This window comes from Heloderma suspectum, chromosome 4 (genome assembly GCF_057233095.1).
Source record: "Heloderma suspectum isolate Gila_16-S chromosome 4, 16-S_ref, whole genome shotgun sequence".
Lineage (NCBI taxonomy): Eukaryota > Metazoa > Chordata > Lepidosauria > Squamata > Helodermatidae > Heloderma > Heloderma suspectum.
Genome location: NC_139461.1, coordinates 197,373,364 through 197,397,502, shown reverse-complemented (window position 1 = coordinate 197,397,502; position 24,139 = coordinate 197,373,364). Strand labels below are relative to the sequence as shown.

Below are 24,139 nucleotides of genomic sequence, written 5' to 3'. Positions count from 1 at the left end.
GGCACCAAAATTACGGTTTTCGGTACAGATTTATCTTCGTAATTTTTGGAGTGGAAAAAAAAGAGAATTCTGGGGACTTGTGAACGGCGGAACGGAGCACTGGCTGCAAACTGCGGAAGTCAAGCGGCACTGAAGCGGTACACAATTCGTACATCCCTATTTCACACACAGGCAAACTAAGGCAGCAGAAAATTAAGAGTCAATAACTGTAAGTCAGAGAGAGTTTGGGTTAGATAATCACAGGGTTGTTAAAAAAAAAAGTGTGGCCCTACAAACCTTAAACAGGAGGAATATTGCCAGAAATATGTGTTGACTTGCACCACCAAAAGGAAAGGATTTTTAAAATCATATGTTCACAATGTGACTCAGATGCATTATATAGTAAAACAAAATGGATTCCATGCCCAAATTTACAAACAGTTCAATCCACCAGCCCCTCCGCCCCCACCTCCAGCAAATGTATCCAGAGAAACAACACAGATAAAGCCATTTCTAGCAGAGCTGGCTTCTCCAACAAAGAAAGCAAAGTGAGGGAAAGAAGAGGGAAAACCTATTTCTCACACACATACACAAGCTTACATGGGAGTAAGTCCCACTGAATTCAGTGAGACTTACTTCTGAGTAGATCTACATAGGATTGCTGCATTTATCACATCATTTAGAAGCATTCGGAACACACAAGCAAAGAATGCCAATGTGTATTCTATAATGATGATGATGACCGCTTAAGCACCATACATTCAAAAGGATTTATATTAAGGATAGAATCCACCCACAATTTGTATGTGCCAAGAGTCTTGGGGTATCACAATCCTTTTTTTTTTCTTCCCCTTTCAGAGTCCACACAGTGTGTCTCTCTCCCCTCCCCCTCCCCAGACCTCACAGTAGCAGAAACGGCTACAGGGCTGCTTGGGCAGGAGAGCAGTAGCTCAGTAGGGAATCCACAGATCCTGACAATCCCTCGCTCAGGGCAGGAACCTAGGGATAAGTGGTGGCAGGAGAAACAATCCCGCTTTCCTCCCAGCCGGCCAGCCTACAACTATTCTTGGCAGTGGTGGCTCTGTCACCCGCACTCCTCCATGTGTTCCTTCCTCCCTGCATCATGGCCACTGCTCCCGCCTTGTGCACCAACTACTACAAGAGGTTGGCAGGGCCAGCCCCTCAGGAGAGCTTGCAGGAGGGAGCAGCGGGCCGAGCAGACAGGTGACAGTGGCCACGGCCAGCCATGATCAAAAGAAGCAGGAGGCCTGTGCTCCCTCCATTCCCTTTCCAGGTGCAGTGGCTGCCACTTCCATTGCATCTGCTGCCGCTGCCTCCTGCTAGAGGGGAAAAAAACACAGCCGGCAGAGAGCTCTTGCCCAGAGATTTCCCTTGCTCCTCTCCCATCCAGAGACTCAGGGTGAGGCCTGGAGACCTGGGAACCCTAGTATCGGCTATCCTGAGTGTTCTCCAGAATAGGAGGATGATCCTTTCCCATTTGAAACCCAGTGGAAACAGATCTAGGTAAGTCTCCCTTGGGAGAAAGCCCCTGTCAGGAGCGCTCTAGCTGCCTCTTACATTCCCCTCCAACAGCCAACTCAAGACACAGACAAAAAGGATTCTTTCCAAGGCTTTATTCCTTTTACAACTTAATGACTCTTTAGATGCTAATCACGAGCGACTAAGCAAGGAACTGCACTGGGGTAGTTAGCAGAGTAGCCTAAGCTCCTGTAAGGCAGTTGGTCCCCATTTGAAGGAGGAGGGCGGGAAGACTCTGAACTTATGGGCTATGGAGAGGTCCTCCCTCTTACCCTTGGGTCTTCGGAACGCAACCGTTGTTTTAGCACCAGGCAAGCAGAGCGCCTCCTCTTGGTGCCCTCTATCTGGTGCCACTCCCTGCGTCTCCGCCGAGCATCCAGCAAGGCCCCATCCCCCACTCTCTCGCTGCCAGGGTCACTATCTCTCTCAGGAATGCAGGCAGGAGGAATCTCTCCCTGCTACTGTGCCTGTGAGAGATGAGTGAGCTCCTCTCCCACGGGTTGTTGCTCTTCCTCAGAATCAGAACCGCTCTGGGGCTCTATGGGCTCAGTTTTCACCCTGACAGCCCCATAATCTACATGCTACTGCTGAGGTCCTCTCTTTTGTAGCTAACCACCACATTCAGACCATGGGGGACTACGGAGTAAGATCTCCAAAGATCTTTGAGTGAGTAGGTTTATTCACACATACACCCCTGCACCATGGAACCGCACCATGAGGAAGTAGTGCCCATGCTGTTATATGCACAGCTGCCATTTCTTTTTCAGTTCTGTTCATTCTTTACCATAGACTGATGCAGGATTTGATATCCACTTCTCACCACATGTTCAGGTACTGCTTTATGGAAAACCTCAATTCACCTTTGTTGTTGTTCAGTCGTTCAGTCATGTCCGACTCTTCGTGACCCCATGGACCATAGCACACCAGGCCTTCCTGTCCTGCGCTCTCTCCCGGAGCGTGCTCAAGTTCATATTCGTTGCATCGGTGATGCTATCTAGCCATCTCATCCTCTGCCGTCCCCTTCTCCTTTTGCCTTCAGTCTTTCCCAGCATCAGGGTCTTTTCCAGAGAGTTTTCTCTTCGCATTAGGTGGCCAAAATATTGGAGCTTCAGCATCTGTCCTTCCAATGAGCACTCAGGGTTGATTTCCTTTAGGATGGACTGATTGGACCTCCTTGCAGTCCAGGGGACGCGTAAGAGTCTTCTCCAGCACCACAGTTCGAAAGCATCAATTCTTCGGCGCTCAGCCTTCCTTATAGTCCAGCTCTCACAGCCATACATTACTACTGGGAAAACCATAGCTTTGATTAGACGGACCTTTGTCGGCAAGGTGATGTCTCTGCTTCTTACTATGCTGTCTAGCTTTGCCATAGCTTTCCTCCCAAGGAGCAAGCATCTTTTAATTTCATGGCTACAGTCACCGTCTGCGGTGATCTTGGAGCCCAAGAAAGTAAAATCTGTCACTGCTTCCATATCTTCCCCTTCTATATGCCAGGAAGTGATGGGGCCAGATGCCATGATCTGAGTTTTTTTAATGTTGAGTTTCAAACCAACTTTTGCACTCTCCTCTTTCACCCTCAACAAGAGGCTCTTTAGATCCTCTTTGCTTTCTGCCATTAGGGTGGTGTCGTCTGCATATCGGAGGTTGTTGATAATTCTCCCAGCAATCTTAATTCCGACCTCTGATTCATCCAACCCGGCATTTCTCATGATGTACTCTGCATATCAGTTAAATAAGCAGGGTGACAATATGCAGCCTTGTCATACTCCTTTCCCAATTTTGAACCACTCGGTTGTTCCATGTCTGGTTCTTACTGTTGCTTCTTGACCCTCGTACAGGTTTCTCAGGTGACAGGTAAGGTGGTCTGGTACTCCCATCACTTTCAGAATTTGCCACAGTTTGTTGTGATCCACACAATCAAAGGCTTTAGCGTAGTCAATGAAGCAGAAATAGACGTTTTTCTGGAATTCTCTTGCTTTCTCCATGATGCAGCGAATGTTGGCGATTTGATCTCTAGTTCCTCTGCCTCTTTGAAACCCAGCTTGTACTTCCGGTAGTTCTCGGTTCGCATACTGCTGAAGCCTAGCTTGTAGGATTTTGAGCATCACCTTGCTGGCATGTGAAATGAGCGCAATTGTGCGGTAGTTTGAACACTCTTTGGCATTGCCCTTCTTTGGAATTGGAATGTAAACTGACCTTCTCCAGTCTTGCGGCCATTGTTGAGTGTTCCAGATTTGTTGGCATATTGAATGCAGCACTTTAACAGCATCATCTTTTAGGATTTTAAATAGCTCGGCTGGAAGACTGTCATCTCCGCTAGCTTTGTTGTTACTAATGCTTCCTATGGCCCACTTGACTTCACTCTCTAGGATGTCCGGCTCAAGTTCAGTGACCACACTATCATGGCTTTCAGGGACATTCAGGTCTTTCCTGTATAGTTCTTCTGTGTATTCTTTCCACCTCTTCTTAATCTCATCTGCATCTGTTAGGTCCCTGCCTTCTTTGTCCTTTATCGTGCCCGTCTTTGCACAAAATGTTCCCTTGAGATCTCCGATTTTCTTGAAGACATCTCTAGTCTTTCCCATTCTGTTGTTTTCCTCGATTTCTTTGCATTGTTCATTTAAGAAGGCCTTCTTGTCTCTCCTTGCTATTCTCTGGAACTCTGTATTCAGTTGGATATATCTTCCCCTTTCTCCCTTGCTTTTCGCTTCCCTTCTTTCCTCAGCTACTTGTAAAGCCTCATCAGACAGCCACTTGGCTTTCTTGCATTTCTTTTTCTTTGGGATGGATTTCGTTGCTGCCTCCTGAACAATGTTACGGACCTCCGTCCATAGTTCCTCAGGCACTCTGTCTATCAGGTCTAATCCCTGAAATCTATTCCTCACCTCCACTGTATATTCATCAGGGATAGGATTTAGGTCATACCTGAATGGTTTAGTGGTTTTCCCTACGTTCTTCAATTTAAGCCGAAATTTTGCAACAAGAAGCTCATGATCTGAGCCACAGTCAGCTCCAGGTCTTGTTTTGACTGAATGTATAGAGCTTCTCCATCTTTGGCTGCAAAGGACATAATCAATCTGATTTCGATATTGACCATCTGGTGATGTCCATATGTAGAGTCGTCTCTTGTGCTGTTGGAAAAGAGTGTTTGCTATGATCAGCGTGTTCTCTTGGCAAAACTCTATTAGCTTTTGTCCTGCTTCATTTTGTACACCAAGGCCATGCCTGCCTGTTATCCCGGTGATTTCTTGACTTCCTACTTTAGCATTCCAATCCCCTATGATGAAGAGGACATCTTTTTTTGGTGTTAGTTCTAGAAGGTGTTGTAGGTCTTCATAGAACCAATCAACCTCAGCTTCTTTGGCATCAGTGGTTGGGGCATAGACTTGAATTACTGTGAGGTTGAATGGTTTGCCTTGGATTCGTACTGAGATCATTCTATCATTTTTAAGATTGTACCCCAGTATTGCTTTTCCCACCCTTTTGTTGACTATGAGTGCTACTCCATTTCTTCTAAGGGATTCTTGCCCACAATAGTAGATATGATGGTCACCTGAATTAAATTTGCCCATGCCTGTCCATTTTAGTTCACTGATTCCCAAGATGTCGATGTTCAATCTTGCCATCTCATGTTTGACCACCTCCAGCTTACCTTGATTCATTGATCTGACATTCCAGGTTCCTAAACAATATTGTTCTTTACAGCATCGGATTTTCTTTTCACCACCAGACACATCCACAGCTGAGTGTCCTTTCGGCTTTGGCCCAGCCGCTTCACTCTTTCTGGCGCTACTTGGAAATACCCTCTGCTCTTCCCCAGTAGTATATTGGACACCTTCCGACCTGAGGGGCTCATCTTCCGGCGTCATCTCTTTTAGCCTTGTGATACGTTCCATGGGGTTTTCTTGGCAAGAATACTGGAGTGGGTTGCCATTTCCTTCTCCAGTGGACCACATTTTGTCAGAACTCTCTGCCATGACCTGTCCGTCTTGGGTGGCCCTGCACGGCATAGCTTATGGCTTCACTGAGTTACGCAAGCCCGTTCGCCACAACAAGGCAGTGATCCATGAAATTAGCCTTAACCATGACTAATGTTAGTGCTGATGAGTTGTTTAATTGTGGTTAATAGGGGCAAGAGGAAATTTGCCTCTGGGAAGGAGAGAACTGACTTCTGATTGACTAACCATGGTTAGCAGGAAGCCATAGTGGTCTTTGCACTGCCCAATGGTCTTGATAAATGCTCTAATTTTGAGAAGGTCCTATGTCTGGGGGGGGGGGAGAGAATGACCACACCATTGGTTGGGAAAATTGGGGCCAATTGGCACATTAAAAAAAAGACTTCCACACAATGCACCACTCCAGGCCATATTCTCTTGGGCAGCTGTAGTCTGGGAACTGTAGTCTGTAGTCTCCAACAAATACAGAGCCGCAGATTCTTTGCAGTGTTGTCTATGATCACACTGGCACTTTTTCAACTGTCACTCTCCATGCACCTGCACACCCTTGCAAAAAATAATATACTGGAATCTCCACCAAGTCCTAGCTACATTAAACAGTTGACAGTACATTAAGGAAGTAGGATAAATCAGTATTTGATAAAGCGAATCAATTTTCATCTGTTTTCTGTCATCACTGACATTTTTGCAAACCAATGAAATTCTGCTGTCTCAGGTGTGAGGACTAATTCACGACACTCACTAAGGGACTGAATGAGAATGAGAAGAAATCAGGGTAGTACTGATATCTTTGTTGGAAGTCACCTGAGCGAAAATGGCAGCAGTTTCCCTGCTCTGAGGCCTCTAGCTTTGTACAGAATATTATTTCTGTGGAGCAGCTTTCTCCATGCTGCTGTGGTAGCCCTAGCCCTGCGTCAACTCCAGCAGCTCGATGACTATAGAGACATACATAAAAGAATCAAAAGAGCTGTTTTAGACATTCCCAAGGGTCTGGGAATGTCCTCCCCCCCCCTTTTTTTTTACACTTCGGACAGCTACCCTGGCACTTTCTGCAAGGTTTATTAAAAAGATTCTATGATGAACCATATCACATCTTCAGAATTCCATTTCAAAGAGCTTTTTGTTTTTTGATGGCTAGGGATGTACGGACTGTGTAAAATCCGCTCCGTCTGTGTTTCGCAGATTGTCAGGTGCCTTTTGTTCCATTGGCTGCCCACAGACAAATACATTTTGTTGTTGTTGTTGTTGTTGTGTGGAAAAATATGCAAATAATTACATAAGTGTTTATGTGTTTACATAAGTATTTACAGAATTTACCTTAGTACGTAATATTTAACGTATTGTCCCCCATTCCATTCTATGTTTCCTCAGCAGAAACATACGTATTTTCCTACGAATTTATATGTGTATTCCGGGAAAGTAAAAAAATCATCCGGAAGTCCACAGACTCCCTCTGAGGGGGTCGCTCCGCAGCAGATTCCGCAGTTCGGAATTTTAGAAATCCAAGCTCATTTTAGTCCATCTCGAATTTCTCCAGCATCCCTAGTGTTGGAATGGCACAAGCTGCGTTGCTTATAATACAGACGTTCTCCACATTATTGTTTAAAAGTCTAAGCATAACAACTTTTCATACAGTCTGTATGAGTTGTGCCTTCTAGAGGTTGTCTCCATTCTAAAGAGGGTCCCATCAGGATATTCCAAAGTGAGCAATGAAAGTCACAAGATGCAGCTACTTTCAGAATGCCGATTTATTATTTATTAATTATTTATTATTAAATTTATTAATCGCCCATCTGGATGGTCACCCAGCCACTCTGGGCAATGTACAATGTACAATAAAACAGTTTAAAACAATAAAATTCTACAATAAAAACATTTTCTAAAATACCCTAACCCACCCCAAATGCCTGCCTGAACAACTACGTTTTTAATGCACGACGGAAGCTCATCAACCGATTGGTTCAAAATTGGGAAAGGAGTACGACAAGGCTGCATATTGTCACCCTGCTTATTTAACTGATATGCAGAGTACATCATGAGAAATGCCGGGTTGGATGAATCAGAGATCGGAATTAAGATTGCCGGGAGAATTATCAACAACCTCCGATATGCAGACGATACCACCCTAATGGCAGAAAGCGAAGAGGATCTCAAGAGCCTCTTGTTGAGGGTGAAAGAGGAGAGTGCAAAAGCTGGTTTGAAACTCAACATTAAAAAAACGAAGATCATGGCATCTGGCCCTATCACTTCCTGGCATATAGAAGGGGAAGAAATGGAAGCAGTGACAGATTTTACTTTCTTGGGCTCCAAGATCACCGCAGACGGTGACTGTAGCCATGAAATTAAAAGACGCTTGCTCCTTGGGAGGAAAGCTATGGCAAACCTAGACAGCATAGTAAGAAGCAGAGACATCACCTTGCCGACAAAGGTCCGTCTAATCAAAGCTATGGTTTTCCCAGTAGTAATGTATGGCTGTGAGAGCTGGACTATAAGGAAGGCTGAGCGCCGAAGAATTGATGCTTTCGAACTGTGGTGCTGGAGAAGACTCTTACGAGTCCCCTGGACTGCAAGGAGGTCAAATCAGTCCATCCTAAAGGAAATCAACCCTGACTGCTCTTTGGAAGGACAGATAATGAAGCTGAAGCTCCAATATTTTGGCCACCTAATGCGAAGAGAAAACTCCCTGGAAAAGACCCTGATGCTGGGAAAGACTGAAGGCAAAAGGAGAAGGGGACGGCAGAGGATGAGATGGCTAGATAGCATCACGGATGCAATGAATATGAACTTGAGCACGCTCCGGGAGAGAGCGCAGGACAGGAAGGCCTGGCGTGCTATGGCCCATGGGGTCACGAAGAGTCGGACACGACTGAACGACTGAACAACAACAACAACAACATGGCGGAGTTCCCTAGGGAGGGAGTTCCACAGAGTGGGGGCCACCACAGAAAAGGCCCTCTCCCTCGTCCCCACCAGTCTAGCTGTCCTGGCTGATGGGACAGAGAGAAGGCCATCCAAGGCTGATCTTGTTAAGCAGCCTGTCTGGTGCTGCTGGAGGCGCTCCTTAAGATAGGCTGGGCCAGAACCATATACGGTTTTAAAGGCCAAAACCAACACCTTGAATTTGGCCCTGAAAACAACCGGTAATCAGTGCAACTCCTTCAGCACTGGAATGATGTGATCTCGCCGGCGGCTGCCTTTAATCAGGCGAGCCGCCGCGTTCTGTACCAGCTGAAGCTTCCGAACCGTCTTCAAGGGTAACCCCACGTAGAACGCATTACAGTAGTCTAAACGAGAGGAGGCCAGGGCATGTACTACCGATGGGAGCAGATGGTCGGGAAGGAAGGGGCGCAGCCGCCGTATCAGATGGAGTTGATAGAGTGCTGTCCAGCTCACAGCTGACACCTGAGCCTCCATGGACAGCTGGGAGTCTAAAATGACCTGCAGGCTGCGGGCCTGGTCTTTCAAGGGTAGCCGTACCCCATTCAACACCAGGTCAGCATCCCCCAGCCTCCTCTTGTCTCCCACCAAAAGTACCTCGGTCTTGTCAGGGTTCAGCTTCAGCTTATTCCTCCCCATCCAGCCACTCACTGTCTCCAGACATTTGGACAGGGATTCTACGGCCAACCTTGGTGAAGATTTGAATGAGAGGTAGAGCTGCGTGTCATCCGCATATTGATGCACCCCAAACCTCCTGATGATAGCCCCCAGCGGCTTCACATAGATGTTAAATAGCATCGGGGAAAGGATCGAACCCTGTGGCACCCCACAAGTGAGTGGCCATGGGTCAGGTGAAACCTCCTCTCCCAGAGCTACCCTCTGGTACCTGCCGGAGAGGAAGGACTGGAACCACCGCAATACGGTGTCTCCAATGCCCAACCCCTCCAGGCGGTCCAGGAAGATACCGTGGTCAATGGTATCAAAAGCCGGTGAGAGGTCGAGGAGAACAAGGAAGGAGCATTCACCCCTGTCCAGAGCCCTCGTCATATCATCTACCAAGGCAACCAAGGCCGTTTCTGTCCCATGCCTAAGCCTGAAGCCTGACTGAAATGGGTCTAGATAATCAGTTTCTTCCAAGTGTGCCTTCAACTGCATCGCCACCACCCGCTCAATGACCTTGCCCAAAAATGGCAGATTTGAGACTGGGCAAAAGTTGTTCAGAACTTGAGGATCCAAGGAGGGCTTCTTTAAGAGCAGTCTTATCACTGCCTCCTTGAGGGCTGATGGCATCACTCCCTCCTCAAGGGAGGCATTCACCACCGCCCTGATCCCCTCACCCAGTCTCTGTGTGCAGCCCATAATGAGCCAAGATGGGCAAGGATCAAGCAAGCAGGTGTTCGGTCTTACAGATGAAAGCACCTTGTCCACTTCATCAGGAGGAAGAAGCTGGAACCGATCCCACAAAACCAGTTTGCCACAGGCCGCCTCTTGCCCACTAACTATATTCACAGCATGCAGAGTAACACACCTAATCTGATCAATTTTATCTGCAAAGTGCCTTGCCAAGGCCTCACAGGAGGCCTTAGAATGCTCCAGTGGTTCAGGAGCCACAGGACCGACCAGGCTCTGGACCACCTGGAACAGCCTCCTGGGACAGCACTCTGCAGACGCGATAGAGGCAGCATAATATTCCTTTTTTGCTGCCTTCACCGCCACGTGATAGACTGAAGATACAGCTCTAGCCCATGTCTGATCGCCTTTGGAGCGAGACTTCTGCCACTGGCGCTCTAGCCGTCTCACCTTCTGTTTCAGAGTTTGTAACCGTGGATTGAACCATGGTGCAGTCCGAGCCCTGTTCAGGGGGAGAGGGCGTTTCGGAGCCACCTGATTTAATGCCCCAGTGATTGCGGCATTCCAGCCACCCACCAGGGTCTCGACCGAGTGGCCGTTGGCGTGCTCCAGAGAATCCCCAAGTGTGTTCAGGAATCCATTTGGATCCATAAGACGCCTGGGGCGGACCATTTTAATGGGTCCTCCACCCCTGCGGAGGGGTTGTGGAACCGAGAAGTCCAACGTCACCAGATAGTGATCTGACCATGAGAAGGGGGTGGTGGATATACCCCCGACTTCCAGATCACTCCCCGCTTCTCCAGAAACAAACACAAGGTCTAGTGCATGACTGGCTACATGGGTGGGCCCAGTTAGAATATGGTGCAGCTCCCAGGAGGCCATGGTCTCCATGAAGTCCCGAGGTGCTCCTGTGAGGATGGCCTCCGAATGTACGTTGAAGCAATGCAGCTTTAATGAATATTTCATGTGCAGGGGAGATCTCCATTTTTATTAGCTACAAATTTGCAGACCTAGATTGCTGGGGGGGTTATTATTCATGTAAATACATCATGTGCCCTGTAGTTGCACATGATATGTGTCTTTCAATGTTTATGATTCATTATTAAAACATTAAAAACACACCAGGAAAAAAAAATCACCTGATGTTTTATGAAATGGAAGATTCAGATCAAGAACACATAAGATAAGACATACTCATCTTGATTTCTATCTAAAGCCATTGTTGCAGTGCTATATGGGAGTCACGCATTTCCTTTTTAGGAGATGGATGACTCCTCTAAAGTATTAACTGCACATTTCATGTGAAATGGGTAATATAGGTGATGAACCAACAGCAATGCTCCTGATTTATTATTATCCAAGGTATGGATTGTCATAGGGACAAATGAGCCATCTTGAACCTTCCTCCTCCTTAGGCAGCCTCCCCAACCTGGTGCCTCCCACCAGCCCCAGCTGGTATGGCCAGTGGTCAGAAATGCTGGGAGCTGTAGTCCCAAACATCTGAAGGGCACCAGGTTGGGGCCGATATTATCATTATCATCATCGATCACATTTATATCCCACTGTTCCTCCAAGAAATCCAGGATGCTATATATGTGGATTGCCCCCATTTGGTCCTCCCAACAATCCTGTGGGATAGGTTTGGTTGAGGGAAAAAGTATGCGACTGGTCATCCTGAGAGCTTCAGGACTGATCAGAGATTCAAACCCTGGACTCCCCAGTCCACCGCTGTATCTATTGCACTACACTGGCCTTCTGTGTGGCTCTTCCCAACCATTAAAGGGAGAGAAAGCTTGTGTGGGCTTTGTGTAATTTTACTGTGAAATTCAGGGGTGCAGATAATGTTGAAGGGAGAGGAAACACACTTTTAATACTTGTGGGAGGTTTTTGTGTGAAAGGGAATGTATTCTTAATCATGTCCAGTAAATGTACGGTACAATGCAACTGAGAATCAGTGTTTCATTTCTAAGCAGAGAAGTGCAAGGGAATGTGGGCCCTTGCTGTCCCATAAGCTCTTTCATAAGCTCTTTCAGGCTGCGTGATTGCGTGCATGTATGAAAGAGAGCGAGAGAGGGAGAAGTGTAGGGGGTAAGACTACCTTTGCTTTACTAGAAAGAGAAAGGCACTCTTCCTGTGCTCAGAGGCACCTCTAGTTTATTCCTGTGGCTAGTTGTGGAGACTAGGAAGTTTTAGCACCTCCACTAGTAAGCAGGGAACCTTGAAAGAGATGTCTGAGACTATCTTTAGCAAGAGAATCATGGTAGGTTTCCAGTCCAAAAATCCAGCTCCCAGGCGTAGAATCTCTGTTCTAGAGTAGGCCCTGGGCCAGTAGCAGAAGCTGTGCTCAGAATGCTGCATGTTCAGTGTGTTCTAACACTGCTTCTTTTTATGACTCTGGTAAATCTCACAAGATCTGGGGACCCCATAGATAAGTTTGCATAAATATCCTTAAGCATGATCTTCTAAAATTTGGTTCCAATTTTACTTTTGTGGTAATAGACTTAAAGCAGCCCAGTGACAGTCTCCTCGGGCCTGTACCCATTCCTCCTCATCCCCAGCTTGGACTCTGGCAAAAGCCCTCCCTGTCAGGCTGCTCTGGCTTTAGGCCTTCCTCCTTCCCCAAGGAAGATTAACCCAGGTGTCTGCCACCCACCCATTTTAAAACTCAAGAATCCAGCATGGACAGCAGAAAGGGAAAGACATCAGTCCACATCCCAGAAGACTGAGACGACAGGAGGCCATTAACATGCTCAGTTATAGAAAATAATTCTGGAGACCTCTGTCTCTCTGTGCTCATGTGTGGGATGGGGCTGGCACATGAGGCTGGGTGATCTGAATACATGCCCCTGTATTCCAGAGCCTATCTGTATTCCACCAGCCTATCCAGAGGTCTGCCCTTTCTCACCCTGGAATAGTGGCCAAACTAGAAGAGAGGGATGGCTGGAAGAAGTGTGGTGGACACACGTATGTCCCAGCTGAGAATCAATTATGATAACACAGAAAACTACTTGCAGTGGTGTAGTGGAGCCAGGGCTCGCAGGGTCGAAGTGCCAGATCTTTTGGATTAGCAGGGATGCTGCAGTCATCTGCCCCCTTCCCCAACTTCACTGCCCCCTCCGAGCTTAGCTGCAATCCTCACAGTAGCTGAGCAGAAGAACAGATTTTCCCAGCAACAATATACTGCTGTGAGCTATCCTATATAACACACACAGTGTGTGAGAGAGAGAGAGAGATAAACACAGTGACCTGTTTCAAGGCTAGCGTAATGCACCTTATAGGATCAAGCAGACTCTGCTTTCTAAACAATCTTTTAAGTTTTATTTCCACAAAGCTTTTTCAACAGAGCTCTCCCGGTCTGTGGCCTCTCTCTCCTCAGGCCAGAAGCAGAGGATGTTGCTCTTAATTAGTTCTCAGTTCTTCCCAGGAAATACAGCCTACTTCTGTTGTATCTGTGACTCTTTCATATTGTTACACTACCTGCATTTTTGGACTCTCCTTGGGGGCATGGCTCTAAGGACTCTCATGATGAGCCCCCACACTTCAAAATTTACCACTAGACCACTGCCTATTGGACCAAGGAAAGAGACTTCTTAAATTTGGTTAGATGTTAGAAGTTAAGGGATTGTACTGCAGTGCTTGAAGATTCTTAGGGCGCAGTCCTGTTGGATCTGCCCTTGATACTCGGATATGAGTATCCGAAGCAGTGTGGGAGGTGTGCTGCCCCTCCTGCTCTGCAGTTCAGTTAGATGGGCATTGTCACCTGTCTAGCTGAGGCATTGGGGAGTGGGAGGGAAGGAGGCTGGGAAAGGCTGGGGATACATTGGATCCCCACTTCCCTAGTCCCCTACCCACCCATCGGCAGCCCTCTTTCCCTCCTCTCCAAGGTTGTGTTTGTGACCTTGGAGAGGCGACAGACACGGTTTTCTCTGTGCCAGCTGCAAGGGGGCGGGGAGCCCAGACTCCTAGGTGTGAGATCAGAGCACTGTCTCTGACCTTGGATCCAAGAATAGGGATGTACGGACTGTGGAAAATCTAGTCCGTCTGTGTTTTGAGGATTGTAAGGCACCTTTTGTTCCGTTGCCCGCTCACAGATGGATGCAATTTTTTCCCCCTATCATATGGAAAAATAGGCAACTAATGATGTAAGAGGTTTCATAAGAATTTACATCATTTACCTTTGTGTGTACCACTTAGCGTATTGTCCCCTATTCCATTCAACTTTTCCTCAGCAGAAACTTTCATATTTTCCTGTGAATAAATATGCATACATTTCGGTAAAGTGAAACAAAACAAAATATCCAAAAATCCACGGACTCTGCAGAGCCGGGGTGGTGGTGGTCCGCAGCAGATTCCACAGGTCGGATGCTTAGAAATCCGAGCTCATTTTAGCTCATCTTGAATTTCTCCAGCATCCCTATCCAGGAATCTGAAGTATCCTGTGGCCCCCTGGGTGCTGTCTAGGAGCTCTAGGATTGCTCTCCCTGTGTCATTGCAAGGGAAGCATATGGGGACAAACCCAGAATTAATTGGCTTTTTATGCCCCTGCAGTGGGCTTCCAGAATTTGGGGGTGCCGCGGAAGTGATAAGCCAGATCCAGGTTTACTTACAAGGAGACTTTATTGAGCATTTAAAGCACACAGGCATACCCAGTGGTTGGATCAGACAGCTTCTCTGAACACAGAGCCAAGGGGTACAATGGGTCTTATACCATACACGTTAGCAGTGAGGCAGCATGACAGCAGCAAGCGTTAATTAACGTTCATCTGCAACTTCCCCAGCATAGGCTAACAGCCCCATGTCAGAGGGGAAACAATCAGAACTTTCCCAGCACAGCCACCTGTAAACAGAGCCTAAACAGAGCCTCACTTCTCAGGCGCTTCCTAGGCCCTGATAAGACACTAGCCTTCGTTAGCATGGAACGTGCTGAGGTGGCGATATCGACCTTTTACTCATCTCACAAGCTCAGAGGCCCACTAGCAAGGAAATTGCACTTAATAATGAACCAAAGCAAAGCATTATGGATCTCTAGGCCCCTCTAAAACTACAGGTGACTTGGTTATAGGCCTGGGGCCATTACAGCTTTGACTACCATTATCTCTGGCTCCACCTACAGTTGGCTACAGTTGTCCTCCCTACCAGTCCAAATGTACACCAGCTGCCACTGCGTTTATGGTCTGGTGTTTGTTATTTTATTGGGAGGACAGATACTATTGTCCTGAGAACTTCTTTACTCATTAAGGTCATGATAATAATACAATAGGTTTTCCAGATTTTTACATAACTTATCAAACAGCATCATTAGTAGCTCTCACAAGACGGGTGAGCTTATTACAAAGTAATACAGTAAAAGCCTGTTCTATGTTCTGAAATCAAAGAGCATTACTACTACAGAGCCATTATGAATAGAACAGATAGCTGATTGTCCTCTAAAGGATGGCTGTCCCATGAGGGGAGTAAGTGCTTGAAGATTTCTATTTCTGTCTTTAAAGACTGTGAGTTGATTTTTTCCCCTGCATTTAGCTTTTTGTCATCCTGAGCTGTTCTTCAAAGGAGATGTGCGTTCCTGGAAACCTTTTGACCTCTCCAAAATCACTGCTTTGGAGTTATTTTGTGGAGGGGTGGATGGAAGAATAGTTTAGTATCTTGCTGTCAGCTCATTTAGGATGGAGTTAGTGTATATATCAGTTCCTTCCATTTACATCAGCCAGCTTCTGTCTTCTCCAGGACCACTGCATTTGCAAGACAGTGATCTATGGGCCAGAGGTGCATTTTCTACACACAAACTGACCCCCTTGTAACAGGACAGATTCCATAATAAATGGGGCTGGATTGAGATTTGAGAGGCCCTCAGCGAAGTGCCATCCATGGGCCCCTTCCTATGTTGGTGGGTCCCTGCCCCCATCTGCGGACTTCCCTGGCAGCAGTGGCAGGTGACTATGAAACACCATTTTAAACTCCCTGCAGTGCTCCAGTGCTGCATTGTGGAAAATGTAAGATGGCGGATTACAGCCACCTACCACCCAGCGTGGCAGTTCTGGGGCAGCCTGATAAACAGTGGGGAGCCTGTATGGGCACTGGAACCTCCACAGCTGCGTAGTGTGCCAGCCATTGATGCCAAGCCTGGTAATAAAAGTTTCTCCTAGGAGTAAGGTACTTTGTAACTTCACTGTTACAAAGTACCTGCACTCAAGCACAGCATTCTCCGCAGAGAGATAAATTCATGTATTGCATACAGATTACAAAAATAAATAGATGTGAGATATAATGACAAGTGCAGAATTTCATAACCTTGATATCCTTTTTTTTCTTTTTCTTTTCCCTGTAAGTGTGACCCTGGGCAAAAGTTTTGCCACAGTATAATTAGGATTTGTTACTGCTGCGGGGGATGGGGCAGCTGTAGTGGTGTTAGGGGCTGGATCCCTCCCACAGACTCCCAAGTGACTACAGAATATCCAAAACAGAAATAGTTTGAGTAGGTGAAAATGCATTTCAATTGGGTGTGGGCTGTTTTGGCTTGAAGTTTAGTTTTAATTTTGCTTGGAATGATGTATTGTTGTGGAATCGCTCACAACAGAAAAAAGGATGCTCACCACCACTATCATTTGTGGCATTTAAATTTTCTGTACTCTCCCCCACCCCACCCCACCCCACCCACATCTCAATGTGCGGGAATGGGGAGGTTTGAACCTCCCCACTCAGCCCAATGAGGAGATAGGATCGCCCGGGGAGGGGGGAGGGCGGTTAAAGTTGTCCAGTCAGCTGGGCTGCAGAGCTACACAGGACTCCAGTAGGATGCCACAGGAGAAGGCTCTGTGAAGGCCCTCCATGCAAGCCATGACACTGGAAAATCAGCATTCTGGCTCCCATGGGGAGCCTCCATGAATAGAGGGGGCTCTCCTCTTCAGACAGTCACCTTCCATGATTAGAGGACAACAAAGGAGAGGGGTAGGGCTGGGGCAAACCCTCTTGTTGCATGTTTGCCCTATTCAGGTACAGAACACCTGAAAAGGGCTCCCATCATGCTCAGAACCATCATTTCAAGTTGTGGAGCCGGCTGATAGTGAACAGGGCTCCTTTCCACCACCTTTCCCTCACACTTTCACAAAAATAAGCTCTGTTATTTTTCTTTTCTTGCTTGTAAAGTGTGTGTGTGTGGGGGGGGGAGCAGGGATGACAGGGGAGCTAGGTCAGTATTTGTGAACCTGTGCAACCTATTCTTAGGTGTAACATAGATTTGGTTCTAGATTGTCTCCAAATGGGTCAGGAGAATTGTTTTCTGAGAGAAGGGGGTGCATTTTTGAAACACCCTTTCCAAAACTGGCCCCAGCTCTAGTCTGTGTGCCTGCTTTTCCCCAGGAAGGCTGATCCACGCTGCTTTGAGCCTCTCCTCTGGAGGATCCCTATGGAACCCTGTGATAGCTTGAACAATTCTATGTCATACTGCCTTCCTTCCCATTTTCATTTTTAGGTATCAAATATATTGCATATTTTCTTTTTCCTACTGCCTTAGCATGAGAAAGAGACACGGCTTAAGATAATGAGGCACAGCAGAGCCTCGAAGTTGAATTTCAGCAAACCACAGTGCAGCAGATTGTTGGGAAGTTTTGATCACATTACTTTTAATTAAGCGTTGTATTTATCTGACCTATTTGAACAGGATCCAGAGCTGGTGCGCAACATCTGTCGCTGGGTGAGGCAAGCTGTTCAGATTCCTTTCTTTGCCAAGCTGACCCCAAATGTCACCAACATCGTGAACATCGCAACGGCCTCCCGAGAAGGTAACAAACTCGGGACTATCCCCATTTCACTGCTTTATAAGCTTGCAGTCCCACTGTGCAGTGAGAAATATGCCAAGGGACTCATGAGACTTTCCAGGTTCTTTTTATCCTTTTCTCAGTCTGAGAAATCCACGTGGAAGAACACCAGTAAGAATCATTATTATCATTTACATTTCTATACCGCCCAATAGCTGAAGCTCTCTGGGCGGTTTACAAAGATTAAAAAACATTATAAATACAATATACAGAGATTAAAAACCATTTACATAAAAAAAAACACATGAACAGACAATATACACAATAGAAACATATATCTAAAACAACTTCAAACAAAAATCTCAAAAGCAAACAACCATAACCATAAGACATTTCAGATTGATGAAAACTTATCATATGCTGCCAAATGCGTAGGAGAAGAGAAAGATCTTAACCTGGTGCTGAAAAGATAACAATCTTGGTGCCAGGTGGGCCTCGTCGGGGAGATCATTCCATAATTTGGGGGCCACCACCAAGAAGCAAGCATTAAGATGTGTGGAAAACTTAATGTGCTTCTGACTGCCACACCTCTAGTTGTCATTTTCTAGGCAGGATCTTACCTTCCACATCCATTCCAACTGGGAAACACCAGGAGTCCAAAATGCAAATCTTCCACAGGCCCATATGGAACCTGTGAGTCACCCAGTTATATGAATCCAGGGCAGGGAGAATCAGTGCAAAGCTGACAAAGGAGAAAACCATGGCGATGATCTGCAGGCAGCCCATGGTGGGCAAATGTCAGGTCTCTCAGTCACTGAACAGCACAGTTGAGATGAATCTTATGAGGAGCTGGGCCTTCATCTAGTGGAGGAATGGTGCCATTCTCTCCCCTTCAATGCTGGCTCCAGGCTTGGGGTGGGGGTGTCCTTGGGCAAGACACCCTCAGCAGGTTCCCCCTCCTGTGCAGGCCCCAGTCCCTGAGTGGGCCCACCCTGCTCCTGACTGCCATTGTTGTCAGCTGCTGCTGCTGCTCCTCACCATGGCTGCCACCTTCCTACTTGCCTGACAGAGAACTGGCAAGCAAGCGAGTAGTGTCAGGTGCTGTCCAACTCCTGCTCCTCCCTTGCCACCAGTGTTTGTTCACTAACCCCCTTTGGTCCAGAAGAGGAGGACAGGTGAGCAAGCAGATGGCAGTGGTGAGGAAGATGAGTAGATCCATGGGCTTGTGACAGGAGGCCCCTTGCTGGGATGTGTCCTCGGCAGGTGTCCAACCATGGTGATCCCTGGTGCCAGACCTGCTTCCCTCTGTCATGTGACATGCCATCACATATAAGGCAGGTGTTCTGCACCAATGCCTGATCACATGGATGTCTCCATGGAGCCCCATAAAAGAAGTGTAGACTGGGCCTCTGTGGTGTACTGTGTGGATATCACGTGTGTGGTGGAGAGAAGCCACACCATTCTTCCACCACGTGTAACATTTTGGCCCAGAAATAGAAACTGAAGTGCAAAATATTACTTAGAGATACAGTATATGACCACCCCCCTGAAGTTTCATTCCTCATTTTGTTTCCAGTTCTTTATTCAATTCAAGAAAAATGCAACGATTTCAATAATTAGTCATAGAATGCAAATTATAATCAAATTGGATCTTATCAAATTAATATTACAATGTATGTGTCCTTTTCATTTCCTACCAGATTTCATATATTGTTTAAACAAAGGTACACACCAACTGGCCATCGTGAAGGGACTAATGTCTGATTGGGGCCTTTGCATGTAATCAATTTCCAATATCAAATCCCGAGTTCACAATCTCAGTTTTTCATGCATCAGATTATACATGTGTAGACCCTCATTAAACGTTAGTCCTCTGTGTGAATGGCTAGCCCAAAGAGTTACCGAAAACCATGTTATCTCGGGGAGCGGGGGTGGGGTGGAATTTTCACTTCGAGGCTATTCCAGAAGTTAAACTTGTTAAAACCCTTTCCTCAAATTTTCCACAGATGTGTTCTGCATATGCTCAGGCAAGACATTTGAAGCTCAGCATCAGACTTGGGTTTTGCAAGAAAGTTCATACGTACTCAACGTCGCTCATAGGATGATTCTGCAAAATCCACATGTGTTCCCCTTGTAGAGGAAATAGAATCAGCCTTCAGTCTGCCGGGCTGCCCTCAGCATGGCAACTAGAGAAGGCCAAAACATAGGGAGTTCTCCAGATACATTCCCCTGGTTCTTTTGGTTCACACATCCAATGGAGGCAAATATGGTGGGCTTGTCATGAAGTGTGCACTGAAAAAGGAGCTACAACCAGCTACAGCTTGTGACAGGTGTATCTCCTTGTTGTAAGGCTTTCTGTGTGTGAAGTGCCTGGAATATGTGAAATGCACTCTATAAATATGAAGCATAGCAATATTTAAAAAATAATGCTATGAAGCTGATGAATTGTTTCAGAGGTTCTCTTTTATGGCTAGAAGGAAACTCAAGCCTACCTTTATAACAGTCTTATTGCTACTGCCATGGAACAATGTTCAGTGTCTGTTGACGTGCTCATTAAAGCTAACACTGAATTTGTTCTCAGGTGGTGCAGATGGTGTTACAGCCACCAACACCGTGTCAGGGCTGATGGGACTGAGAGCAGATGGTACACCTTGGCCTTCAGTCGGACTGGGGAACAAGACCACATATGGCGGTGTATCAGGTGGGTGTTGCCCTTTCCCCTGAAAAGATGCCTCCTTGGAGGCCAGCCAGATATCAGGAGGTGCTTAGGGTGCGTCTGCGTCTGCGGTGTTTTAAGCGTGTTGCTGGCCAGGGTTTCCTAATAGTCATGACAGATGGAACAGGTTGAGTGTGAACACTCTTGGGTTGCCCTTTCCTTAATGGCGGAACACTGCAACGAAATGCAGCGATGGGGTCACCCCTGAGGAAGAGGGAAATCTCTTTTCTCTCTTGACCCGCCGTTTTGCTGGAATTTTTCATTCTGTCACAGTTGTCAGGCCACATGTTAGATGGAGGCTAATCAAAGGGCATCACAAGAGGAAAATGCAAACATTCCCTCTGCACCGTGTGGGTTTTTTTGTGGGCTGCACTTGGCCTCTCCCTCCCTCCTGTAATCTACCTCCTTGCCGTATTTCCATAAGTGGTTTCCTCTGGGATATTATATCGCACTCACTAATCTAATATTTCCCTATTTTACTCCTTTGTGAGATATACATCCACACACTTTATATGATGGATTCCAGAACAGAATGTTATTTTAAACCCTCTATCGGGTGTGTGTGTGGGGGGGGAGTTGGGGTACACTACTGCAGTGCTTTATTTTCACTGATGGATTAATCTGTTTGACCCCATGCCCTCAGTTGCTGTGACAACATGAGCCTGGTCCTGCAGAGACAATGCCATGAGCCTCTGGACTCTAGTGGTATGGAGATTAGTCTCCTTGGAGATATAAACAGTGGTAAATATTCATAGCATAATGGTGTCCCACTGTTCAAGCAAAATGCAGCTGAATCAGGCCAAATATATTTGGAGGAGGCCAGACAGACAAAAGGAAACAGCCTTCTTTCATGTAGTTCTATTGTGTGTCGAAAACAGGAAGGCTGTCCTGGGGTGATTAGCTTGCTGGGTATGTGGTGTGTGGGGTTTTTTTCCTCCCCTAATTGATTTATAAATGTATAGAAACTATTTACAGCAGTAAATTGGTCCATAGCCTCACACAGATAAACACTCTTTGTGTTTAATAGGTAGTATTTAAAGTAAATATAAAAATGGAAAGAAAGGCATTGGCTTACTGCAAAACTAAAGTATATTCAGCTTAATCCATACGGGGTGTGGGTGTGGGGGGCAGAGATGCAGACAGACTGACAGGAGAGGAAGAGGGAGCACACTTGCATTCTCTTGGGGTTTAAGTACTTCCTACGCTTTATTATCCCATTTCAATTTTTTTCCATGCTGCCATGTTGACAGCAAAAGAATAAAGGAGGTCACAGAGGGTGCTGTGCATTAAAAATTAATAAAAGAACTATTGCAGTAGTATTTTATATACGTAACGCCATTTGGTGGTATGATTCCCCCCCCCTTTTTTTTTCATTCATTTTAAGCTGCCGTTTCTGAATATTTGTTCATGGCATGTCAGTCCAATAATACTATAAAATTGCCGCATTATGAAAAGCATGTCCTATTTGCCACACATTTAAAGCAAATGTATAGTACAGATTATAGCAGCACCTGAACTCTTTGACCTTTTCCAGGCCTCCCCCCATTTTCATAGTAAAGTTCTGTTTTCATGGTTGATAATTCACCTCTTTGGGGTGGGGGGTGGGTGACGGAGGGACATTCCTTGCAGCTTCACGCCTTCCACTATGTGAAAAGTGTGAGAATTTTTTCCTCTGAAGCATAACTTCAGAGAATCGAAAGCAATAACAGCATTTTTGCAATGTGGCCTTCAACTTTTAGCATTTACAACACAGGTGAAAATAAGATGTGTTGGGAGAGAAAGATTGACTAGGCCATGATCCAGCCAAAGCATTTTCAGTCCCACTGATTTCAATGGGAGAGAGTTAAGTAGGGATGGCAGCAGAGTCTGGTTGGAGGCTTGAGCATGGGGGATTACTGGCAGCTGGGCCCCCCAGACACCAGCTTATGGACACCAGAGCCTACCCAACTTGGCGCATGCCAAATTGGGCAAGCTCTCAGTTTTCTGCTGCCTGCCAACCCCTCGCATTCTCCTTGCAAGGAGAGAAGGAGAAGTTGGTGGGTGGTGACAGGGACTCCTGCTGCCACCACTTGCCAACCCCTCATGCTCACCTTCTTGTAAGGAGAGCGCACGGGCTTGACAGGCGGTGGGGGCAGGAGTCCTGTGCCACCCACCAACCCCTCATTTTCTCCTTGCAAGGAGAGAACAAGGGGTTGGCCAGTGGTGATAGAAACTCTGGTAGCTGCCATTTTGTGCAAAATGGTGGCTAGCTAGGCTTTTTAATGCAAACCCCCCATTTTGCACAATGGTGGCTATAAATACGGCCATTTACACTAAATTACAGGCATAAATGGGCTAATTAGACAATTTACGCCTGTAATTTTACGTAAATGGCCCTACATATGGCCGCCATGTGCACAAAATGGAGGATTTGCGGAAAAAGCTTACCCACCGTTTCACGTAAAATGGAGGCTGCTGGAGCAATGGGATGCCTCTCGCTGCTCACCGGGTGCCCACAGACCATCTGGCGGCTCACCACATGTGGCAAACAGGGTCGGGCATCTGGCGGGGTTCGGCAAGTGGCACACAGGGTAAGCAGCGGTGAGTTTGCCCACCCCTAGAGTTAAGCAGGTGATTAACTCTTCCATTTAACTCTTAAGAGCACATAATTTGATAGATTTGAGAAAAGAACACGTAAGGTTTTTGAAAGTTTATTTAACTTCATTAAGGGCACAATCCTATGCAGATAGGCGGCTGCCTCTGAACTCGGAGGCAACTGGCTATCCAATGCAGGGAAGGAGAAGCACAGAGGGGATCATTCCCTCCGTGCTCCTCCTTATCTGCATTTTCGGCTAGTCAGCTGCTTTCGGCTATCTAGCTGCAGGAGGGCACAGCGGGGGAGGAGACAGCCGTATGACACAAAGGATGTGTCATACAGGCATTTCTGCCCTCCCCGCCCTGGAACCCCCCCAGAACACCCCATTTTGTCCGCTCCGCACTCCTCTTGTGAGCGCAGAGCACAGGGCTGTTCCACTCTGCCTGCGAGGCAGCGTGGAAGGAGGGGAAGGTCGGTTCTCCAGAAGCCGACCTCGAAGCGCAGGCTCTGAGGTCGGTTCCTGGAAAACCAGATATCATATGGCCATCTAGCCGCTGACTAGCGGCCATAGGATTGCTCCCTCCATTATGCCTGTTTAGGATAGTGGTAAACCAGTTCCAAAGAGAGCCAAACAATTCTTCAACATATTTTGTGTGTTTTTATTTGTTTGATGCCAGGAATGGGCATCGGTATACTGCTATGTATTCTTTCCTTAAGTTCGAGCTCTTCTTTATGTTGCCCGGGGATTTAACCTCTACTATAGTCTGATTTTTCCAATATTGGAACCAGAAAGGACTTTGACACAGAGCTAAGGATAGATAAACCTGTCAGTTTCAGTTTCTCATTGTTCCAATCTTAAATTCAGTTTGCCCCAAACTTGGAGAATTTACCTAATCCTAAATTTGGGTCATCCCAAACACAGAGAATATGTGTGCATTTCTTCTAGTCCATACATTTTTGTATGCAATTTCTTTTCCGAATGTGCACATTTTTTGCAAGTAGTTTTCTTCATGTAAAGCACTTCAATGTTATTTTCATCAATATACGTAAGTTTGTGTGCATGTTCCCCTGCTATCCATATTATTGTATGCATTTTTAATTGGAAAACTCCATTGCAAAATTTGGAGAAGTGCAGATTTTGTAGCTGAATTTTGGTTGGTGTATTGGTTTGAAAGTGTGAAATTAGGTGAGTTCACATTAAAACGCGAACCAAATTAATTTCTCCCCTATCCCTACCTTTTGATATATGCCACGTATGAAGATGTGTGTTTTATCATGGCAAAGAACTGTTAATCCTCCATCAATTTACGTAGTAGAAATGCTTAACACTTTA

At 46.4% G+C, this 24,139-nt stretch overlaps 1 protein-coding gene across 8 annotated transcripts in view; it reads left to right on the top strand.

Moving 5' to 3' along the window:
* The window catches only part of DPYD (dihydropyrimidine dehydrogenase), a 761,638-nt gene that overhangs the window by 576,531 nt on the left and 160,968 nt on the right, over window positions 1-24,139 (top strand). For all 8 annotated transcript variants that reach the window (XM_084851877.1, XM_084851875.1, XM_084851880.1 and 5 more), the window contains 2 exons: window positions 17,419-17,539; window positions 20,097-20,216. In XM_084851877.1, the coding sequence (XP_084708003.1) occupies window positions 17,419-17,539; window positions 20,097-20,216 (241 nt within the window). The remainder of the gene's footprint in view (window positions 1-17,418; window positions 17,540-20,096; window positions 20,217-24,139) is intronic.